The sequence below is a fragment of the Pantherophis guttatus genome, chromosome 2, assembly GCF_059756535.1.
Source record: "Pantherophis guttatus breed Tessera chromosome 2, ASM5975653v1, whole genome shotgun sequence".
NCBI lineage: Eukaryota > Metazoa > Chordata > Lepidosauria > Squamata > Colubridae > Pantherophis > Pantherophis guttatus.
In genome coordinates, this window is record NC_142064.1 from 138,532,687 (window position 1) to 138,556,695 (window position 24,009).

Below are 24,009 nucleotides of genomic sequence, written 5' to 3' on the forward strand. Positions count from 1 at the left end.
GATTTAAACTGTGATTTAAATCAACTCGATTTAAATCAAATCCACCCTGCTGAGAGGGTATTTTAAATGTCCCTTCCCCTGGAAGTGCTTTCAAAAATCAGTAGATTTTCTCCAAGACTTTAGCAGAAAAAGTGAGATGAGACAGCAAACATGCCCAGGCCAACTCAACAATAGCTATAGAGAAAGGCTGCACTCTTTTTTAATTTAGGCTTTCTTTTGTCAAATTGTTCAGAATACATCTTTTAAAAATAGTGTCAATAACATGTTGGAGGGGATTGTGAGAAAATCATTCGTGACAAATCTGCAATTGTGGTTTATATTACAAATGGAGACAATGGTTTATGGTAATTTTGCCGCCTGATCAATAATTAGCATTATTCCTCCATTGTTAATAGGAATGGGCCTGATGCGAAGATTATAGTTCACAACAACCCCGAGATAACAATCCATTGTTATAGTTTGGGGGACTATGTTTGGACAGAGCAAACATATAGTAAGTCTTCAATATATTGGATTATTAATATCTCAATCAAGTTCAGGCACAGTTGATATATTCACACATCCCCACACCCCATCATGATTTCATCTTATTCAGTTACTGCTTATATTTCCTAATTGCAGGCCAGCTAGCAGTATAAGGAAGAGGCCTCTTGTGCCACTGATCTGGGGCTAAGATTTTAAATATTCAAAAACAAAAGAACAATATACCCTGAATATTATATTAATGGAGTAAAGATGATCACCTCTGTCAAAGAGCTAGAGTTTTGTAACTGTAAAACAAGTACCACCGTGGACCTTCCAAGATATTCGATGGCACTTCTAAATTGGGTAAAAGTCCTGTATCTCAAGCTTGTATATGCATTGTTAAATAATCCCTTATTTTGAGCCATGGAAGCACAGAATATATCAACTGTACATTAAGAAAATTCATGTTTAGCTATTGATTTCTATTTTTTCTGTCTTCTTTTACTGACCACTGGTTTGATAGGCTGTGAGATTATTGATTACATTTCGTCAAGCTACCCTGTTTCCCCGAAATTAAGACCCAACTGGAAAATAAGTCATAGCATGATTTTTCAGGATGCTTGTAATATAAGCCCTACCCCCCCCCCCCCAAATAAGCCCCAGTTAAGATTGTCAGCCAGATGGACGCATTTAGTACCATATTTCTCCAAAAATAAGACCTAACCAGAAAATAAGCCCTAATGCGTCTTTTGGAGCAAAAATTAATATAAGGCCCAGTCTTATTTTCAGGGAAACACGGTACTCTTATTGATTATCCAAGATAACTGTATGTGTTTATGGCTAATAGAAATTAAGCCTGATCTAAATCTTCTCAAATTTTCATGTAATATTTGGTCTTGACTGGCTTTGAGAAAATTCTGTCTATCAGAAATAAGACTCTCAAGTTAGATTTACAAAAGAATCCAAACTCTACTCCAAAAATCAGTAATGTAGGCATGCCAAGGAACAAAGACTTTATCAATATTTTGTGCCCCAAACTCAAAAAAACTTTTGTATCAATCACACAAACTGTCTTACTTTTAGCTTCTTTAAGAAAAGATTCATATAATTTGATTTATACTCAGGTACCTTGGAAAAAAATTCAATTCTCAATTATACATATCCTTCTGTATTGACTTTTCTGCCAAATTAGCATTAAAATTTTAATTTAACTTCTTTCAGCGTCCAGTCCTAGCAAATCAAAGGCCAGTCTTGCTCTATCCTGGCGAGCAGAACTTAAGAGTGGCCTCCAGGTGTGGCCAATAGAAACAGTAATTCTATTTAGCAGGCAGTTGTTTAGTTTTCCCTGTTTAGAATCTTATGGCTTGGATAGAATTTTAAAACTGTAATCTTAGTATTTTACAGTGCTAAGTAACAGTCAGTGATAGTTAATAAACTTGTATTCATTCATTGATGTCTAAAATTAAATATACTAGACTCATTACGGAAATAGCTCAAATTTTTAGTTGCAACTGAATTAAAATTTAGATATTTAATTCTTTTTATTTTTAATATTTTATTCCTTTCATTTTTACTAACTTATAATTAGTTTAATAATTATTTTAGCCAGTTAGTTCTATATTTTTACAATTTCTAGTTGTTTTATTTTATTGTGGTCTGTCCTTATCCTATTTTGAAATTTAATTTGAGTTGTCCCTTAAGAGTAAAGGTACCATCGCTATGTTAATTTATTGAAGTCAAACCTTTGTTTTAAACTAAGGTTTTAATTGGAAATTTGAAGCTTTAGTACAATGTTCACAAAGGAGTATCCATTATTTATCAATGGATGCCTGTAAATTAAAATATAAATTAAAGTAGTCATTCCAGTTCTCTTTAATAGATTTATAGCCATGTAGAAATATTCCTTGACTTGCAACCACAATTGAGCAAGAGAGTTGCATGTTACGTGAATTTTGCCCCATTATCTTTCTTGCCACCTTTGTTAAGTCAGTCACTGCAGTTAAGTTAGTAATGTGGTTGTTAAAGTGAGTCTGGCTTCCCCATTGACTGCCTGTCGGAAAGTTGCAAAAGATAATCACACAACCCCGGGAACCTGCAACCACTATAAATAAATACATGCTATTTTGCCAAGTGTTTGAGTTTAGATTACATGACCGTGGGGCTGTTGCAACAGTCATAATGTGAAAACCGGTCATAAGTTAAATGTCTCTGGAGATTCTCAGTCATCCAGGTCATGGTTGTCCCAAAGGTGCTTTTTTTTTCAAGAGGCCATTGGACTTTCTGGTTTTTCTTTGAAGACGTTTCGCTTCTCAGAGCTGAAGAAGCTTCTTGGATGAGAAGCGAAACGTCTTCAAAGAAAAACCAGAAAGTCCAGTTGCCTCATGAAAAAAAAAGCACCTTTGGGACGGTCATAAGTTACTTTTTTCAGTGCCTTTGTAACGTTGAATGGTGGTTAAAAGAATGGTTGTAAGCCGAGGACTGCCTGTAATCAAAGTGTGGTAGCCAAATGAGAAGCCAAAAACTGTTCTGCTTTTATTTTTTAACATGGAGCAGGACACATGTAGGCCCTGGCCTACTTCTCAGTTTCGTATCCATTCTGATTCTGCTTTTCTTCCTTTAAAGCCCCTTCTGATCCCAGCCTATGGCCTCTCTTGAGTGTCGAGCCAGGCCTGCTGAATAGCTGAGCAGTTTTGCAATAGAAGTACTCCACCCCAAGTGTCCCTGTGGGTAGGGCAGACTCAGTGACTTCAACAGCACTTTGCAAGGGAAGGTTGGGAGCGCAGCCTCTTCATGCACAGCCAAACATATGTACATCTGGACTTGTCCTGCACATGCCCCGAAGCGGAGAAATAACTTGGAAAAGCTCCACCTTCTTCCCTTTGCATCTCCTCCTCTGCTTCCCACAATCGGAGGACCTTGTTAAAAAAAAAAAAAAAAAGTGCATGAGGAATAACGGGATACAGGGATCTTAGAAAGAGACCAAACGACCATTTGGACAAGCAAGTGAACTTGACAAAAATCGTAGCTCTGAAAATACCGTACTTAAAAGTAAACCGAAGTATATAAGAATAGGAAAGTGCTTGCAATGAGAATGAACTCTGCTTCCGGGCCTTTAAAATCAGTCTGATTCGCAGATGTTAGCAGGCACTGCTAGGATTATACTGTGAAAAGAATAATCACCTGACTTTTGAAGCTAATGTTGCTTGATGTCTGAATAGATGCAAAATCTCTCCCCCCACCCCCCACTCCATATTGGCCAGGTAACCATTTCAGATATGAATATTATTTGCATTTTAACATCTCCCAAGAGATTGTCCAGGTTTTTTTTTTTAACAAAAAAACCCTTAAAAGATAAAAGATATTTTCACTACAAGTATATATTGGATTTATAGTGTTAAAGTTCCCCTGCCTCCCCAAATCCTGGAAATTGTATTTTGATGTGCTGTGTATTAAGTTACCGGTAAGTGATGGTTAGTGCTCTTTCTTAGAACTACAAAATTCCCAGAATTATCTGGCAAAGTAAATTTATTTGTATTTACTGCCAGATTAGGGCCAGTCACACGCTAGTGGCAACAGAAGGGTGCATCGGAGTATTTGCTTCCTAAAACTGTAGAGATGGTCCCATAAACAAACTTGTATGGACAAGCTGCATCCTTTGGCTTTATAGATCATATTGAACATTAACCACCAGTGGCATTCACACCTTGCATTAAGCTATACTTGATTTAAACCTGGTGTACTGAAAAACAATTGGATGGATTTGTATAAGGTGAGAAGCCAGAAACTATGGCTTAACCAACCAGAAATTGCTGGATTTCTACAACATGCTTAAGTCAAACCTAAATAGAGCTTATTATGGTTTGGTGCAAGATAACTATATTAAAAGCAACAATATTCAACGGGGCCATCACACTCACCAATAAGAATGACTACGCTAGGCAGAAAGCTAAAGTTCTGCAGCAAAATTGCTCTTTGGGTCCTGAAAATTGGGGTGGTTTTGGGATGGAACAGCCCTTATTCTTCTGAAACATGAACGCAAAGGCTCTACGTTCATTGCACAGAGACAAGAATTGTCTGTAAAAAGAGTCCAAGCTGAGAATGTTCTAACCAAATTTACTTGCTGACTTTGATTATGACATCAAAGGTGTCTTGACCAATGATAGCAAGGCTGTTTTTTTCCCCCCTTCCTTTTATACTATCCTCTCTGATGGTGGCAGTGTTTGGGGGCCTTTGTTACATTCAGGGGTTCAGATCCATCGGGAGGGTGGAACTTCTGATCATCCTGGATGAGGAAACCTCCTTACTTCTCCCCTTCCGGGGACTGAAGGCAATTGATCAGGGACCGCTTTGGGCAGGGATGGGTGGTGTGAGGGGATTGTAGTCCTCAGAGGAGGAAAGGGCTTGAAACTCTCAGAGGAAGCAAAACCCCTCTGCCCTGATCTGATCTTAACAATTGTGTGTTTTAATTGTATTTAACTTGTGAAGGCTTCCACCTCTAGGAAGCAGAACAGAAGAATCCCTTGTCCCAAGGGTCTCTCCCTTTGATGCAGACCCAGTAATGGGTAAATTAGCTGGGGTCTTTGTACCAGAAGGAGACAAGACAATTCTTCTTATCTTCCACCTTTTCAGCAAGGCATTCTGCATATATAACTTGCAGTTTCTTTATGCTCATCATGATGAGAGGTCAAAGTTGCCCGTTTGTGAAGAACTGAAAAGAAAAATTAGACACTGCAGTGGGAATTCCACCCTGCTCACTGTGTCTGCGTCATCTACAATGGAGCGTTGTCTTACTAGCTGTTTTTGCCTTGCCTGTCCCCCAACAGCCATTTTAACGAGTTCTCTCTCCTTTGCCATGCAGCCTTATGTCTCAGTGGCCCAGCAGATGGCACCTCCAAGCCCCAGTGGCAGCTGCAACAACAATAGTAGCAGCAGCAGCAGCAGCGGGCCAGGTGGTGGCGGAGGTGGCGGGGACCAGCTGAGCAAAACAAACTTGTACATCCGGGGCCTGCATCCCGGTACCACTGATCAGGATCTCGTCAAGCTCTGCCAACCGTAAGTTACCATAATCCAAGAAACATTGATGGTCAATCCTAGGGTTGGAAGTAAATGATCCAAGGGTGCCTAAATGTTGTGTGCTTACAGCTACACATTGGTCTGTGGTATTCTGTTGCCGGTGGGAATTGAACATAGAGGTCTTCTCCAGTACGCCCCCACCCCCACCCCGTGGTGGCACAGTGGTTAGAGTGCAGTACTGCCTGCAATTTGGCAGTTCAAATCTCACCAGGCTCAAGGTTGACTCAGCCTTTCATCCTTCCGAGGTGGGTAAAATGAGGACCCAGATTGTTGGGGGCAATATGCAGACTCTGTAAACTGCTTAGAGAGGGCTGTAAAGCACTGTGAAGTGGTATATAAGTCTTAAGTGCTATTGCTAGTGCTATGGCTAAGACTTCCTCTTACCCCTACCCTTCATGGTGCTACTGAATGCTATCCACCCTTCCTGAATTCAGCAAAAAAACTACACTGGCATGTAATGTGTATCCCTGTTGCTAATCCCTATCCTGTCTGTACAACTTGCTCTTTCAATCCACTGCAGTCCCTGACTTCCTCCAGGTGACAAATCCTCACAATCCTAGTGAAGCAGCCCTTGGATAGAGCTGGGGGGGAAAAAAAGAAAGAAAATAGTTCTGTAACACTAGTACAGCTAAGGATGAATGAAGTCTCTTGTTATGGCAACATGAAGGCAGTCATGTGAGAAATAGCATGTACAAAAAAATTTGTACGTGTTTGGGGGCTAGTGGCAAGGTTGTGCCTTATTGGATCAGGGTTGGATCAGGCTCTTGGAGAAGGTATGTTCCTTCTCCCTGCTAAGGTAGATGGACTCAAGTGATGTGGCAACAAGCCAAATGTATGATTTACTAAGAAACATAGGCATTAAGCCACTTTCACATCATGTGACTTATGTTGAAGCCATGAGGTTATCTATGTTGATGTCTGGAGGGCTTCATGGGCCAGAAGGAAACACTTAAGAGAAAGCAGAAAGAGATTTAGTCATGTCACTAAAATTGAAGAAATTTAAGCTTTCCACAAATCTAGAACTCTCAGATTCAGTGATCACCCAACTATTGCGGGGATCAGTTCAGGACTGTTTTCCAACAAACCAGGGCAAGTCAAGTTTGCCTACAGATTTAGCAGCTCTTTCTTCAAAAAGATAGGAATCAGGAATGTTTATTATTCCTTTGCCCTATTCTCCTATCTCCTCCCTACGGTTCTTCACCCATTTTCCTTTCCTATCCCTATTCCACAACTTAAACTGGAGCCAAACCTGAAAATGTATGGACCACAGCTTGACATTGTTCTACCTGGGCCATTTAGGATATTTTGGGTGAGAAGTCAAAAAATAAAATAAATGTAAGCACCATCCTAGCTCTTTCCATCACTTTGGTGAAGGACCATGTCCTTCTTTGTAAGGATGGGAAGCTGGCCTGAATTCAGCCCTTCTGCTCTGGGTCTCCTGAACTGAAGTACAGCCTGAACAGGAAGGTCATTATTTGTAGGATTCAGGTTTTGGAGTGCTGCTATTGGTGTGGCTCACCTGTTTCTTGGATACTCATGGAAATCTGTAATTCAGTGTCCTTGTTTTAAGGCTATCAAAAGCCTAAGACCTTAGTGCTATCTGCTGTATTGAACTCCCACGTCTTCCAGAAGCTCAGTGCAATACTCCAACCTTGACTAATAATCAGTGTTGCTTTGGTATCCTCCTGATTTGCCAAAGTTATCTAAAAAGTGATGGGAAGGTGCCTGACTCCCAGCTAAAGAGTTCTGAAAGTGACTTCCAGGGGAAAGAAAAAAAGAAAAAAAAAGAGTTAGAGGGGGCTAAGTAGAGTGCAGTCACGTACACATTGCCTGCAGCAACATATTGACGTTGTGAAGTCTGTGGCTCCCTAATTGCCTGCCAGGGTTTGCTCTACTCTTCCGTCTCCGAGCCTTGCCTGAAGGAGACGGAGCAAAGCTATATAGTACTTGAAACTAGGAGGCCAGGAGGGGTGGGTGGGCAGGGGGCTGTTCCTCCTTTACCTCAGCTCACCCCAGTCTGGAATGCTGGATCTGGCCCCAAAGCCACACTTGACAAACACGCCTACTTCATACCAGGAATGTGTGAGAGAAGGGATCATGGATGAGAGCTGCAACCAGTGGCGGAGAGTTTGGGGAGGACCAAAGGGAAGGGAAGGAAACAAGTCCAGAGCTTAATACTGGCAGGGGCTGGGATCTGGGAATTCTGGGCGGCATTCCTGATTCTGCCCCTATCTTGCAACATTTGTGTGCGGTGCCCTCCTCCCTCTGTGCCTTCATTCCCACATCTGCAAAGCAATAGAAACTTCCCCCCTCCCTGCATTGGAGGTCTGACCACAACCACAGCATTCAGTATGATTCATCTCACTCTGAAACCCTGCAGCTGGACTCCCCTGAGTCCGGGGCTGGGAGGCGCCAGGACTTGGCTGTTCTTGGCGCCGGTCGGATTTCCTGGGCTTGTCCTTCCCTGGGCAGGAAATCCTGCTCGGGGTGAACAGGAAGCATCGCGGGTGGGGTCAGAGGGCAGCTGGGATGGACTCTGTAGGGCTCAGCACTTGGGGGAGGGGAAGAGAGCCAGAGTCCGCTGGCTATTTTTAAAGGGAAACTAATTCAGGGCTCACACCGGGGTTGGTTTGTTTTCTTTTTTGTAATAGGTTGGAGGAATTTAAGACCGTCTTAGAAAGACTGGACCAAGGAATTGCATGCATAACTGTGACTTCCCTTGCAAGATAGCGATAAGGAAGCTAATGAAAGGGTTTAAAAGAAAAGGGCTATTAGAGCCATTCTTAGCAAATGATTACACCACCAAGGCTGTTTCTAATTGACCCAGAACTATTCAGAGGATGCTGGGATAACCATTCCCTCTTTTTTTCACTTCCATGGGAAACTGGGTTAGGAGCATATCCTAGTAACCATCTTTCCTGGCCTGGTCTTGGTGCTGCTGCTTTTCCTTTCCTCCCCTCCAGGATTTGTACCTGAAGCAGTTCAAAATTGTCCTTAGCTGCTCCAGTTAAAAACCTTACTTACCTCTTAAAGCTTTTGGTAAGCTCCCATGGTTTTGACACGGGAGGTGTCTGGTATCGTTCACTAGCTGTTTAGTTAGTGTTGCCGTGAGGTCACCCCTAAAGGGCGAGATGGCATAACCACTTTCCTCTAATCCCTGGGCGTTTTCTTCAAAAACCTTTCCGCTTAAGCAGCAGGAGAGCTCTCATCCTGTACCAGCCCTCCGATCCCATGTTTGGTGATCTGTATCAGCCTAAATGGTGGGGGTGGGCTAGGCTTCATAGTGAAGCAGGAGAGACAGACAGACAGCCCTCTCTCGGCTGCTTCCCGGTGTAATTTTCCCCGTGAACTGTTCTCCAGGCCACTTTTGAACATAGTTTTCGTGCCCTGCTAGAACAGCTCTAAACCCATATTTGAAATGAGCTTGAGCCAATTGATATTTGGGCTCCCTTTGACGGCACCTGTACAAAATGTGCGTGCAAAACCAAAGCAAGTTTTCACAGGTAGCCCTGCTCACTTATTTAGTCCTCAGTCAAAAGTTGCCTCTGCCTCATATCTCACCCACAAGCATTTTTCCCGCTACTTAGATTACAGATTAACAGAGTTGGAAGGGACCTTGTAGGTCATCTAGTCCAACCCCCAGCCCAAGCAGGAGACCCTACAGCATTTCTGACAGGTGGCAGTCCATTCTCTTCTTGAAAGCTTCCAGTGATGAAGCTCCCACAACTTCTGAAGGCAACTTCTGTTCCATTGGTCGATTGCTCTCTCTCTCAGAAAATTTCTGACTTTGTGATGCCTGGAGAGGGGAAGGAATAAAAGTCAGTAGAAACCATATTAATCCCTGTTTTTAGTGTGTCCTGCTTGCTTATTAATAAGAACCAGCACCATTTGTCAACATCGTATCTGTGGCAGGATAGAGATCACCAGAGGCAGTTTATGTTATGCTGGTATAGTTTTCTGCTAGCTCAAGGACTGGTGAGAACCTCAGTTGTGCCTTTGCTATTTTAATATTCCCAGCTCTCACCTTTTGAGATTTTAATATAGGCTCCTGTAAGGACAACATTCAGGCTTTTATAAATATCTATGGAAGTGTTCTACCACCCAGACTCAGCATTCTGTATTTCTGGGACTGTATTGTGCAAGACTGGAATTTCAGATCTGGTGAGGAACTGCCCATCTTCCAGAGTTTGACATTTTATTTGTAAATTGTAATTAGGAGTGTGCAGTTTTCTTTTCCTTTCAAAGCTAAACCTCAAATATCACAAAAGCCATTCTACCGTGCACAGTATAAATTGTTGGATGCACCAACTTCGAATGTTCCCTAGTGCAGAGATGGGTAACCTCAACTAACACAGTTTCTGGAAGTCTATGGAGATTCTCAGTCATCCAGATCATGGTTGTCCCAAAGGTGCTTTTTTCAAGAGGCAACTGGACTTTCTGGTTTTTCTTTGAAGACATTTCACTTCTCATCCAAGAAGCTTTTTCATGTCTGACCATGCTACCAAATACTGACTGCTTGATTACTGAATTTGAGCAACATGATTTCCCACCATTTAGAGACACTCGAGGGTGGAATAGGATTTATATTAAAAAACACAAAATTCCCATTCAAAAGCTCAGCTTCAGGCTGGTGCATAGCCACCAGTCTCCTTCCTGTTTGTATCACTGAGCTCTCTGTAGCTCTCACTCCTCAAAAGCCGTGGCATATGGCTTACCTCACCAAACTGTCCTAGCCTACCGGTAGTCTTCAATTTGCAAGCCCAGTTGGAACCAGAATCTCATTTCTAAGCCAGGTGGACGTTGAGTGAGTCACATCTGAGGGTACAACTTTTTTTTTGGCCACAGTTGTTAAGCAAATTGCTGCGGTCGTTAAATGAGTTATATGTGGTCCTTAAGCAAATCTGCCTTCTCCCATTGACTTTGCTTGTGGGAAACTGGCTAGGAAAGATGCAAATGGCAACCGGACAACCCCAGGATGCTACAACTGTTGTAACTATGTGCCAAGCACCCAAATTTTGATCACGTGACTGTGGGGATCTTGTGACAGTTGTAATCGTGAGGACTGGTTGTAATGACTTTTTTCAGTGCCGTTGTAACATCAAACAGTCACTAAATGAATGATTATAAATTGAGGACTATCTGTAATCCAATTCAAGTGAAATCCAGTGTCACTTTGCCATTCATTTTCTGTCAGAACTAGTGGCCTAATGTCTTTGCAATTGGAAGAGCCTGCAGTTAATTAGTGATACCTCTTTGACAGCTGAGTTATCTATAAGGCTGCTCTGTATCTGTGAACCTATTGGGCTCTTTACTAACCACTGGTCAAGTTGGGCCACCCACTCTCACTTCCCTGATGTCTTCCAGTTATATATTCTAATGTCATGGCAATCCATTTGGAGACCCAGTAGCTTTTACTTTTTATCCCCTCCCCAAAAGGAAGCAACTGACTTGTTGTCAGGTTCTCTCCAAACAGAGGCACCTATAGGTCTTCTTCTATTAAAAAATACACAGTAGAGATGAGGGCTATGCTAGATGTAATTTATATTAGTTACCATTTTTTGTTTGTTTCGTTCACCTTCCTGGCTAAGGGCTTCTTCATAGACATGAGCTGTGGTGGCGCAGTGGTTAGAATGCAGTACTGCAGGCTACTTCTGCTGACTGCTGATTACCAGCAAGTTTGGCAGTTCGAATCTCATCAGGCTCAAGGTTGATTGAGCCTTCCATCCTTCTGAGGTCGGTAAAATGAGGACCCAGATTGTTGGGGGCAATGGGCTGACTCTGTAAACTGCTTAGAGAGGGCTGTAAAGCACTGTATATAAGTCGTAAGTGTACAAATATGTGACAGAGACAGAGATATCCAGGGGACTACACAAATCTGAACAAACTTTTCTAGACACTTTCAGCTTCTTGGCTGTTATGGTGAAGAATTTACCATTCTTCTGTAGGATATGGGTGGGAAACCAAGGGCCAAATATCACCCGCAAAACATTCTTTTCTCACCAGTAGTGGACCCTGCTTGTCCTGCGGTTAATTGAAAAACAGCTCTAATTCCTGAATAGAGAAGAACTGTTATTTTTCAGACATCTTGAGTGGGGGTTTGGGGAAGAGTCTATGAAGGAGAAGTATTTCCAGGGAAGATAGTTAGGACCATTGTATCCATTTCTCAAATTTGCTTTAATTGCTACACTTGTTCTATCCCTTACCTTGATGCTTTTCTGTACTTACAGATACGGCAAAATTGTCTCCACCAAGGCCATCCTGGATAAAACAACCAATAAATGCAAAGGTGAGCTCAGCCTGGATTTTCCTCTCGTATGGAGTATATTATGTGGTATCCGCAGGACCTGAATCAGAGACTGGATAATGTGTGGGTTTTGTTTGGGGGGTTCCTCAAAGGGGGAGTGCAGAGCTGTCCTGTTTGCTAAATCCTTATATCATACACCACACACACACACACACACACACACACACCCCTCTTTGCAGTGGCCTAAGAATTTAATCTCTCCAAAAGAGGGTTTCTTCCTTCCACAGCTTTGTGGCTGGCAAAGTTGAAACCCAGGTAAGGCTGGGGGGGGGGGGGGGGGCGGGGACGACAGGACAGCTTCAGAATCGGATTCTAGAGCCAAGCATCCTGAGGGAGGAGGGGCTCAGTCTGAAGGTGGGGATGGTTTATTGGCATGAGGGTGATGGTTGTGGGGGGGGGGGAGGAGTTGCATTCCTGAAATGCCAGACATTGCTGGGGAGAAGGAAAAAAAAAAGATGGAGCCTCCACTCAGAGTACAAGCTGAAGGAGGAGGAGGAGGAGGAGGGGTGGGAAGAGGAAGAAGAGAAAAGGAGTCCTGCAGTCTGTATGGCTTAATGGTGAGGCAGATCCTCCTTCTCTGGCTTCCGTGCCAATGTTTGCTAACCCGACAGATAACACGAGCCTTGCCCCTCAAAATGATTGCTGTTTGTGGTGTGCTATAGGGTGTGGTGCAGCTGAGAATGTAAAATAGGTGGGTGAGGCAGAAGGGCCCTTCTCCTCTGCAGAGGTGAGTCTCTCCACTACTCACCCGGGCTGTAGGAAGGATCCTCTATTATTGATAATATTGATAAACATGGATATTAGAGATAACAAATCAAGAAATTGAATTAATACCTGAAGTCTTTTTACTCGGCATGATCAATAAGAATATTAGGAAGGACATAAAATACCTAATACTCCACATTATAACAGCGGCAAGATTAGCGTTGGCACAACTCTGGAAAATAGACCGTTTGCCAACTGATCAGGAAGTAATACAGAAAATTTATGTATGCTCAGAGATGGATAAATTAACCCTAAAATTACAGGATAAGGAAGATTCAAAATATTTTAAAATATGGAATAGCTGGTACCAGTGGATAAGTCAGAGAGAGGGAATGCTTAGAGATGAAAGTTAGGAGAAATCAATGCAAATAAACAACTGCACTGTCAGAGAGATATAGAAGGAAATAAGTCACTGTGCGTATATATATGTATATATAACATTAGGAAGTAGTTAATAGATGAAGTTGAGCACTATATATGTATAGTATATGTACTTGTAATTTGTATGTTTGATTAAGAAAAACTTGTTCAGTTTTTCTTATAATTGTTTTAAATGTATTTTTTAAATACGAATAAAGTTTTTTTTTTTTTTTTTTTTAAAAAGGAAGGATCCTCTATATGGGTAGTCCTCAATGTACGGCTGCAATTGAGCCCAAAACGTTATGTTGCTAAGTGAAACGTGTGCCCCATTTTACGACTTTTTCTTGCCACAGTTGTCCGGTGAATCACTGCAATCGTTAAGTTAGTAACACGGTCGTTAAAGTGAAACTGGCTCCCCCATTGGCTTTGCTTGTCAGAAGGTCGTAAAAGGGGATCACGTGATTCCCAGGACATTGCAACCGTCATAAATATGAGTCAGTTGTCAAGCATTCAGTTTGTGACCATGGGGATGCTGCAATGGTCCTAAGTGTGAAAAACGGTCATGCGTCACTTATTTTCAGTGACGTCGTAACTTTGGTCAGTAAACAAACTGCTGTAAGTCGAGGACTACCCGTACAAGCTGGAAACGGAACCTCCGCGGCCAATAAGACTTACCTTTCCTTTCCTTGAACATTCAGGATATGGCTTCGTGGATTTTGACAGCCCCACAGCAGCTCAGAAAGCCGTGACTGCACTCAAGGCCAGTGGGGTTCAAGCCCAGATGGCCAAGGTAAGCCCTGAGCTGCAGCCCTGCATGGCAGGACACTCCTCACTTCCATGAACAAGACTGGGAAAGTGCCTGACTCAAATCATCACAGTTATACTTCTAGTCCTACACCAACAAGATGCACCTTGTGATTTAGCCCTGTTGACGCAAGACCCTTCTCATAACCTGGCCATGATGGAGATGCTTTTCGCCAGAGTACATTCTCCAGCATTACTGTGTTACCCAGTGTTTCAAGGGTACCACTGATGCTTCACTCCATCTGGTTGGGAGTGGTGATGCTGGGGACAGTCCCTACGAGTAGACCTGGTGGTGAATTCTGCAGAAACGTGGGTTTTCTATTCAAGCCATCATTCAGTTAAGGCCTAAAGCGGACGAGCAACATCCACAGTTAACGTACCTTAGTATTATTGGAATGGGAATCAGACTCCAGCTGTTACGTGAGACTCTACCATAGCAGATCGGATTATTTATCCATTAAGTTCAATATCCTGGCCTTGGAATCCCAGAATAATTTCCAGTATTACTCAGTCTCACTTGGTCAGGCCATGATTCCTTTCCCAAGTTCTCTGGGAAAAGAATACTTCCCCCCCCCACCCAACAAAAAAAGGTCTTTAAAACTAGAGGTGTCAATGACTGAAAATAAATCGTTCAGTTATATGATGTATTAATTCTTTTTTAAAAAAAACACACTTTGTATCTTGCTGATCATTTTAATTCCGCTTTCCCCAAGCTGGTGCTTTCCAGATATATTGGGAGATGTTCTGGAAATTAGGGTGCCGCCATTTGGTTGGGGTTGGTTGCTTTGAACCAGCCGGCAATTTTGATATTGAAACAAGCTGCAGTTCCTCTTTCTCCTCCCAACAGAGAGAGAGAGAGAGAGAGAGAGAAAGAGACAGAGAGACAGAGAGACAGAGACGGAGAGAGAGAGAAAGAGAAAGCTTTCTTTAGCAAGGGTCCACGACCCAGTACCAGTCCGCGGCCCTTTGGGAACCAGGCTGCGGCCCCTTAGGAACTGGGCCATGCAAGCGGTGGGCATATGCAGAAAACCATCTTCTCTCCCCTCCCCTCCCTCCCAAGCCAGAAAGATTGGGGTCCACTGTTCTGTAGACTAAATAAGCTACTACTCAAAGAAGTAGAGAGCTCCATCATTGTGGTTCCGTATAAGAAATAAGTAATGCTCTCTTAGCCCAAGAATATCTTCACATTTGATAGGTGGCAGATGTTGTACTCCAGTACTCCAGTAGATTTGGATTTACTAAGAGTAAATTACACTGTAATCTGTGTAATTAGGGAATTACACTGGGGAAACCTATGATCCTCTACATTTTGGTAAATTAAAGCCATGGCCAGCGGTGGGATTGTCTTTGACAATCCGAGTATATATCTATTTGGAAAGAACACACAGCGTTCCCACATGCATGTAGGGCATGTATGTCATCGTCCAGTGTGTAGTTAGCACACTTGTGTATGTGATGTAGCCAACAGGCCATGTTTGCTGCCTCCCTTGGTCTCCTTGGATGCTGGATCCTTCCAATGTTTCAGCTTCTCTTCATTCTGCTTCACAGCAGTGAGTCTCCCCAGTGGGGTTGCTCAGAGCAGAAGCCGGGCTCTCTACCGAGATAATACGTTGAGTTCTCTTTATAGATGGAAAGGCCTCGGTATGCCTAGAGAAAGAGAGGCAGCAAGCATCTCAACGGAGGCAGGTGACACCGTTCAGGAAGGGAAGGGAGAGTCCAAAGGAATGCGTCCCCGGGATGGGATGGACTATTGCTAGGCAACAGCCTGACTTCTTGTTTCCATAGCAACAGGAGCAGGATCCTACCAACCTCTACCTGTCAAACTTGCCTTTGGGCATGGATGAGGCTGAATTGGAGTCGATGCTGAAACCATTCGGACAAGTCATCTCTACACGTATCCTACGTGATGCCAGCGGCACCAGCCGAGGAGTTGGCTTTGCCAGGTCAGGCAGGATGGCTGGGATCAGGTTTGGGGATGGTTTGGTTTAATGGTACACTTCTTCAGCTCTACACAGTAGTGCTGGCTTAAAAGGACAAACTGGCATAGCCTCTATGTTCACTCGGGGAACCCTATGAAATGTGATCCATTCACATCCTGTATGTGAGCGAGCACCTTGAGCCATTCCTTTGCCCAAGGATGGTTTTCTGTAGGAATACCTGCACAGAAATTTGCTGGGCTAAATATTCCCTTACGCATGGAGCATGTGCAAATATGCTGAGCGTTTGCAAATATTTCCCTCTTGGTTTAAGGCGGTGATGGGCATTTGCCTTTTTACAGTTCCATGCCCTATTCCCTAAGTTTTAGGGTTGGGATAGCTGTAGCCACACTCGTCTTCTGAGTTGGTTCCCTGGGACTACATATGGACACTTGGCTTTTCTATGCAAGTTTTTCTACCTGTCTCTGAAACCGTATTATTTTAGCTCGCTGTATGTTTATTACCAGGTGTGTCTTTCCGTTTCTCGTTCCCCTAAATGTGCCATTACTATATCACCAAATGTTCCTAAAAGATTAAGATGGCTGCAGCGAAAGATGGTAGAGCATCGATACTCAAAATGATTCCTTTCTATATTTGGTTGGCAGACAGAAAAAGCTGAACTTCAGGGGGTGCTTCGTCTGTCCTAAAGCCTTATAACATGTGGCTAACTTGTGGGCCAGATGTTTTGATGTGGACTATAAAGCCGTAGGCTACCTCATTTGCTTTTCCCTTGGCACCCAACTGCTGTTCAGTCTTCAGTTTAGCCTTAGGTAGAAGCAAGATTTATTTATTTATTTATTGGTTCAATTTATATGCCGCCCTTCTCTGGAGACTCAGGGCGGCTTACAATTCATTAAGCAATTTAGATATTTAGATAAGATATTTAGTTAATTGTTTGAGAGGGAAGGGGAGAAAAACTGGTAGCAGAAAACTAGTGATTTAGAAACGGCTTCATGTGGAACAGGAAAGCTGAACAAGGCAGAAGCACCATTGAGCCTACAGCTTCCTGATCCACAATGTTGTTGAGTATTGTTGCTAAGAAGGAAGAAAATACATCTGTATGCATTTGGTTCCTAACCCAAGATCACTGCTAAAGAGCTGTAGTGTAGAATTATTTTTAGGTATAGGTGTGTACATCCAAGCTGCTCAGGCATCCACCTGGGTGGGCAGTTTTGTTCCACATTCTCCCTTTCCTGAGTTAGTTTGACCATTCTCTTCTGTCTTACATTGCCCCCTACTGGTAGATTGTCACATTGCAGCAGACACTTCCTGGCTCCTCCATATTTATTTCCTTCCTACCTGAAGAAGTAAACTTGGACTGTTAGATAGAATCAGCACCGGTTGATTAATTACGTATTCCTGTTCCTTACAGCTGGTTGTAATGGATGAGGTTGGTCCTCATCAAGAGAGGAGAGAAACTAAAACACTTATTTCTCTCTCTGTCAAAGCCGCTTTGCCCCCCCGCCCCCGCTTTCTATCAAATGCTACAGCTCTAAAATATTTTTCCTGAGTCCTTAGATGTAGCATTTGAGAGCCAAAAGGGATAACAAGAAAATGAGGTGTCTAATCATCATAGCAGAGCCATGTGGAAACACAGGCCAGCATTTTGAAAGCTCCTTGAAATATTGGAACTACAGTACTTGGAGTCCTAAATTCATATCCTGCTAGTGATTGGGAAACGGCTACATTTCAAAACCAGTGGATTGGTTTGCAAGTCCAGGTTAATTCTGATGTCAGATTTTGCATACTTGGATTCATTTTTTGTAAATCTCCCCAAAGAATTATAGCTTAGCTATCACATAAATTTTCCAAATTTGATCTGTTGGCTTTGATGAAACTTGATTAGGAGATTCTAGGAGAATCATGCGGATTGTTAATTCCTATCTACCTTTTCCAAATATTGATGCTTATCACAAGTCTCTGAGCATAACAGAAAGTTAAGTACCTGGATTTCTGATTACAGGGTTCTCCCTTAAGGACTCATCCCAATGTCCCTGTCCCTTCCTCTCTGCAAAGTCCTCTAAATCAGTGTTTCTCAACCTCAGCAACTTTGTGTTGATGTGTAGTTGAAGATTTCAACTTCCAGATTTCCCCAACTGGCTTGATGGCTGGCGAATTCTGGGAGTTGAAGTCCACTCATCTTAAAGCTGATGAGATTGGGAAACGCTTCTTCAAATCGAAGCAGGGCCATTTAAAGCACTGCTTCTCAATCTCGACAACTTGAAGATGCGTGTTGACATGAATTGGAATTGACATGGAGCTATTTTTCAGTTCAGCTCCTCTTCAGTTCAGCAAAGTATATAAATGGATGAATTTCTCCATAGGAATTATGAGTCGGTAATGCTCACATCTAGTATATTTTGAGCTGCAAGTTCCATCGATTAGGAGCAGGTGGTCTAGACGTCTTGCTGAGGTTGTCCAATCATCCCTCCTGGTGGCTGTGTTGCCCATGTCTGAGGGACTTGGAATTCCACAACATTTGTTACCGAGCACATTCTTCTCCCTACTGTGTTTCCCCGAAAATAAGACCCTGTCTTATATTTTTTGGAACCCTGAAATAAGCGCTTGGCTTTATTACCATGTGCTCAAAAGCCCGACTGGGCTTATTATCAGGGGATGTCTTATTTTGGGGGAAACAGGGTACTTATTCCTGAACAGAAACATTTGGCATTTTCTCCATTCCAGCTTCATGGACAATTTCTTGTCATTGCTTTCCCAGGATGGAGTCTACAGAAAAGTGTGAAGCTATCATCACCCACTTCAATGGCAAATATATCAAGACACCTCCTGGGGTCCCAGGTGAGAAAATACTATAACGGTGTGGGTGAATTGGTCCCTTTCCAGAGGAACAAAAATGTAAAGTAATAGAAGCAGGAGCAGCAGCAAGAATAGTAGTGTTTTTCTTGTACCTGTAAAAAAAGGGCACCATACAAAATAATAAAACAATGTCGAGACATTAGTACAGTAACTCCCTATCCTGCAATTAAGGTCACAACTACTATATAAAGACTCAGTAACTAGCCCATATCTGTTAAAATAGGCATTAGAAGTCAGATCTAAACAACAAAACATTTTTGCCCAAATAATTAATATTTAAACCAGCTTGAAAAAAATCCCATAAAAAAGGAAGGTTTTAGCACTGTTTCAAATGCTTAAACTTCTGGGCATAACTTTGGCAGCAGTTGGTTCTAGAGGGCTGGCATTAAAATGAGAAAAAAAATCTCAAATCTGATGTCACAATTTTAGTGTGAAGTGGTACCATTCACCCATAGCTAAATGTTCACAGAGAGGAGCTACCATCAGATTTTCCAGTTAAGTACCATATTTTTCGGAGTATAAGACGCACCTTTTTCCCCCTAAAAGGGGGTGAACATTTAGGTGCGTCTTATACACTAAATGTAGTCCCGCCCACCCACTGGCCCCCACCCTTTGGCCACTGCCTCGCAGCAGTTACCTCCTTGCAAGCAAACAGCAAGAAAAAACAGCTCCTTTCAACTTCAGCACAGCCTAATTAGCACAAGTTGATTGGATCGGCTTCCCGACTCTCAGCTGATTTGCTCTCAGCTGTTTTGTGCAGGGCTCTGCTGCTTGCTGTAAAGAGGTAAATTGCTGGAGCAGATATTTTTTTTCCTTGTGCTAATCAAGCTATGCTGAAAACGAAAATGAAAGTAAAGCAGGCAGTTTGCTGTTTGCTGCAATGGCAAAATTGCTCAGAGGCAGAGGGAGATTTTTTTCTTCTTCTTTTCCTCACCAAAAAAGATAGGTGCATCTTATATTCCGAAAAATATGGTAGATGTGCCTGGGAAAACCTGACAGCCAAAAGGCAAGATCCAATGAGTTAGCCAGCAATTAGAGTTGGTACTTTTCATAAATACTTACCATGTTTTCCCAAAAATAAGACCCTGTCTTACATTTTTTGAACCCTGAAATAAGCGCTTGGCCTTATTGCCATGCGCTCAAAAGCTCGATTGGGTTTATTATCAGGGGATGTCTTATTTTGGGGGAAACAGGATAGCCACTGATAGAGGGAAAGAAGGATTAATTCAGGGAAGGTCCAGAATAGCACACACTATCCAGATCATTCAATAAATAAAAATGTTAGGTGACCTGCTAAGAGACTGTTGCAATAATCCAGCTAAGGGATGATCAGGGCATGAAGCAATTGCTTTCCTGTTTCTGTGATGAGGAACTGATAAAGCCAATGAATATTCTTTAAATGCGAACTCCAAGTTTTTTATTATTGCCTATTCACAACAATGTGAAGTTACAGTTTTTTAAAACTGGTGTTAGCCTTCATTCGCAGAGTTCTTCCCAAGAACCTAGGAAGTCATAAAGCATTAGGATAGGTATATGTGTGGATTCAAGCAGTGATTTTTTTCAAATGACAGGTGGAAATTTTGGGTAAGTGCAGATTTTTAAATTCTGGCCCAGGTTTTTTTTGGTGTAGTACTCAGTGTGCCAATAATCAATGGGACACAACTTTTATGCCACATTTATTCAGTTTTGATTATTAGTTCTTGATACTTTGTAATGTTCTCCAGTTCTTTGTCTTCTATTCTACTATCCCTTGGTATTGTCACATCAGTTATCCACATTTTCTTCTTCTCAACCACAGTTAAATCATTGTCAGTTTGTACTCAGAAGTCTCACAATATTTTAACTTGCTCATTTTCAACTCATTTTTCACCTCTGTGTTCCCACCAATTTTTCATTATTGATACATGGTCATTTTTACAGATATTCTAGTGAATCTTTTTTTTTATTCTCTTTTTAAAAATTTGGTCAATTCAAGTCCAGTCTTGAGAATTTCAAAATTATCAGTGTTTTTTTTTCAATGAAAATGGATCATTGAGTTGGACTCACTAGTGGCACATTTAGTTTGAGATGGAGGGAACCATCCAGCCCAACATCAGCATCCATCAAGGCATTTGGAAAGATACCCCCCTGGCTGCTTCACTCAAAAGTACATCTGTGTGTTGTCTCTGTCTCTCTCTGTCTCTGTCTCTCTGTCCCTGTTCCTATCCATCTATCCATCCATCTATCTAACTATCTGTCTATCTATCTATCTATCTATCTATCTATCTATCTATCTATCATCTATCTATCATCTATCTATCTACCATTTATCTGTCATAGTGAAGCTGATTAAAAGAAATCAATGGATCCAAAAGAGCAGTTGACAACGTTAATAAAAAGAACCCTGGGAGCCCTCACTTACAAAGGAAAAAGCTAGGATATGGTACCATTTCAAATCACAGAAAAAGTGTCCTGAGATAAGTAGGAATAAAACCATTGAAATGCAGTGTGAGCAGTTCCTTGGAGGTAACTTCAGAAGAGGGCAGTGTGACTGAATGGTCAGGGTTTCAAATGCAGCAGAAGGAAGTTACAGTGCTGAAACTGGAGCTAACTAGTTCTCCCTTTATAATGCATAAAAACGTGTTGTTGTATGTAACCCAATTGAAACAGGGCCATGAGATTGCTGACGGTGAGACAGGGAAGAAACAGAGAGCTACTGAAAAAGAACAATTTACCAGCCTAATGAGAAGAGACGGGGAGAAAGTAAATAGTAGTAAATAAAGGAAGGAGGGAATTGAATCAGAATGGCTGTTCTGATCAAATGGGTCTGCTAAAATTATTTTGGCTGCTGCCTCTTCCTGTGAAGTATGATTTAAATAATCTAAATCTGACCCAGTGCTAAAATTGTGGCCTAGAGAGGAGGGGTAAAACACTTCAACCAGGAAAAGACAGGATTGGATAAATCAGCAGATAAACAAGTTGGAATAGTAGGATGCTCTAAGAGGAATGTGTGGGGGAAGATTTGGGATCATTTCTTATATGCAGTAGAGTTAAGGAATCATACTTTTTCCCTGGAGTAACATTTCACAGCGTGGTTCTTGTGGAATAGTTAGACTTCACTCCAACAAAGGTATTTTATATTTATAAGAGGGATATTTTTATTTCCATATTTGTGTCCAGCTCATCACATCTCAAATAAGGTAGGGGAATCTACCAAAAGAAATAAGGGTTTCTTGCCATTTCCAGGCTGTGATCAATTGATCATGTCCGATAAATACAATATTGCATTGTCTTCCACTCGTTTCCCTTCGTTTCCCTTTATAGGTTGCTCCTTGTGGTGCTGAGGTTGTTATTATTCATTGCATTTATGTCCCCAATTTTGTCTGAACACTCCAGGAGCTTACATGGAGACTGACCTTAATTTAATTCCCACAACAATAAAGATGGATTATGCTTTGAGAAGATGGCTATCCCCAAATCACCTAAACAGTCTTTGTGTCAGAGAAGTGCTTGATCAAGTCACATCCGATGCTGTAATGGCTACAGCTACAGACTCTCTCAGTGCAGGCTGCGATAAAACTAGGCTGCATAACGAAACTGAATTTGGGGAGAGGGAACACAGCCCCTCCACTCAGAGGAAGCTTATATGATTGGGGCAGACCCATAAAAAATAGTCTCTTTCCCAACTATTTTATGCCTTCTTTTTGACAAGCTATTTTAATAACGTGCTTTTTCCAAAATGGCCATACCTTGTGCCCTCCCCTTCCTCCCATAACTCACAGAATAGAGGCTCTTTTGGTTTTAGTGCATGTATCAGCTGGCCCTTCTGACTTGTTGGCCAAGGGCCCAATGGAGGGAAGCAGGAGTGTCCTCTTGTACATATGTGCTACTCATGTGGTAGTAATTCAGAATGCTATGTAGCTCTGTACATTCTCCCAGTTGTGGGAGAAGAAAGCAGTTGCTTGGCAACAAAAAGGAAGGTTAACCACAAGAGTTCAAGGAAAGCAGTAGCATGACACTGAAGTCTGCAAGTCTTTACATGGAAAGCTGACTGGGCCACACACACACAAACACTGTGGACGGAAGCTGTAGCATTCCCTACAAAATGCTAATAGGCCTAGCACTGATGTTAAAATAAAAGTCTGCAGATAGTCTCATAAAAGTCACAGAATTGATGCTAGCTCGCTCTTCTGACTGCCCCTTGGCACGGCTGGATCCTGAACAATTTGCAGAAGGTTTGATTCTCTTTTTCTAGCCATGAGGGGTGAAAAAGAAAGGAAGGAAGGGAAAGAAAAAAAGAGAAAGAGAGAGGAAGGAAGAGAAAAAAGAAAGAAGAAAGAAAGGAAAGGAAAGGAAAGGAAGGAAGGAAGGAAGGAAGGAAGGGTATCATTTGTAGTTCAGAGATAGGATGAAGTCAAGGAGAAGAAGAGACGAGGAGCAACTCAACTCTGTATCCAATGTGATCAGCCAAGGATGTCCATTTTAGATCTTCAGGTTGGATATAGTGGTTATTGCTACAAAGCAAAATAGCCTCCTGTTAATGAGTACATCACAAGTGGGACGGTGTGTGAAGTGGAATTCAGTGTATCCAGTCAGTGAAGAGAAGGTGTAGGTTTAGATTCAAGTACATCAAGAGAATACTGAGACATAGGAATATCATTCATACTAGGAGCATCCAGATACGTTATAACAAAATGTCCCAAGGCTAATCCCAGCTTTGTTTTTGTCCCCCCCCCGCACCCCCCGCAGCTCCTCCAGATCCACTGCTTTGCAAGTTTGCTGATGGTGGCCAGAAGAAGCGCCAGAATCAGGGCAAATACGTGCAAAATGGACGAGCCTGGCCAAGGGAAAGTGATACGGTAAGGGTGGGGGGTCAGCAGGGGGTTAGAGGGCTTCAGTGGGCACAGAATACCCTTTGGTCATATATGGTGGCCCAACGAGAACTTGATAAAAAGTTTATTTGACATGTTTGCTCCTAGCATGGACCTTCATTTTTTTGCAATAATTTTATTAAGAATTGTATTGTGTAAATAAAACTAATACAAACTACAAAATATTTTTTTTAAAGCCGTTAGTTAAGTATAATTAACAACTTTTCACCCTCTCTTAAAATACAACCAATCATTTCTTCATCCCATAATCCATCCCATTCTCTATCAACAAATCTTTAAAACCTCATCACTCCATCTCCCCCAGCAAAAGTCCATTAAGGCTTAAGAAGTAGCAACATAACTATTGTAAACTATGTTCAATAAACCCATTTTGATTCTTCGTTTTCACATTCGTTCCTGATTTTCTTTAAACAAATCTCCCCGTCTCAGTTCTTCAAATATTTATTTATTTATTTGTATCCCATCTTTATTATTTTTACACATACCTCAAGATGGCAAAGATATCCAACACACCTTCCTCCTCCTGTTTTCCCCAACAACAACCCTGTGAGGTGGGTTGGACTGAGAGAGAATG

At 42.0% G+C, this 24,009-nt stretch overlaps 1 protein-coding gene and 1 long non-coding RNA gene across 19 annotated transcripts in view; one reads left to right on the plus strand and one right to left on the minus strand.

Moving 5' to 3' along the window:
* RBMS2 (RNA binding motif single stranded interacting protein 2) overlaps positions 1–24,009 on the plus strand; it is a 68,521-nt gene that overhangs the window by 35,388 nt on the left and 9,124 nt on the right. For 4 of the 18 annotated variants that reach the window (XM_060688885.2, XM_087886891.1, XM_034412391.3 and 1 more), the window contains 7 exons: positions 396–493; positions 5,324–5,517; positions 11,766–11,824; positions 13,666–13,757; positions 15,557–15,714; positions 18,467–18,546; positions 23,293–23,402. In XM_060688885.2, the coding sequence (XP_060544868.1) occupies positions 470–493; positions 5,324–5,517; positions 11,766–11,824; positions 13,666–13,757; positions 15,557–15,714; positions 18,467–18,546; positions 23,293–23,402 (717 nt within the window). In that variant the 5' untranslated portion in view covers positions 396–469. Of the gene's footprint in view, positions 1–395; positions 494–4,593; positions 4,793–5,323; positions 5,518–11,765; positions 11,825–13,665; positions 13,758–15,556; positions 15,715–18,466; positions 18,547–23,292; positions 23,403–24,009 lie in introns of those variants that run through there. The other 14 variants (XM_034412390.3, XM_087886894.1, XM_087886888.1 and 11 more) reach the window with 9 other exon arrangements.
* On the minus strand, positions 2,973–4,522 carry LOC117662776 (uncharacterized). The gene is made up of 2 exons (XR_004590506.3): positions 4,383–4,522; positions 2,973–3,380 (listed from the first exon to the last, which is right to left on the minus strand). It is a non-coding gene; the product is annotated as an uncharacterized LOC117662776 (long non-coding RNA).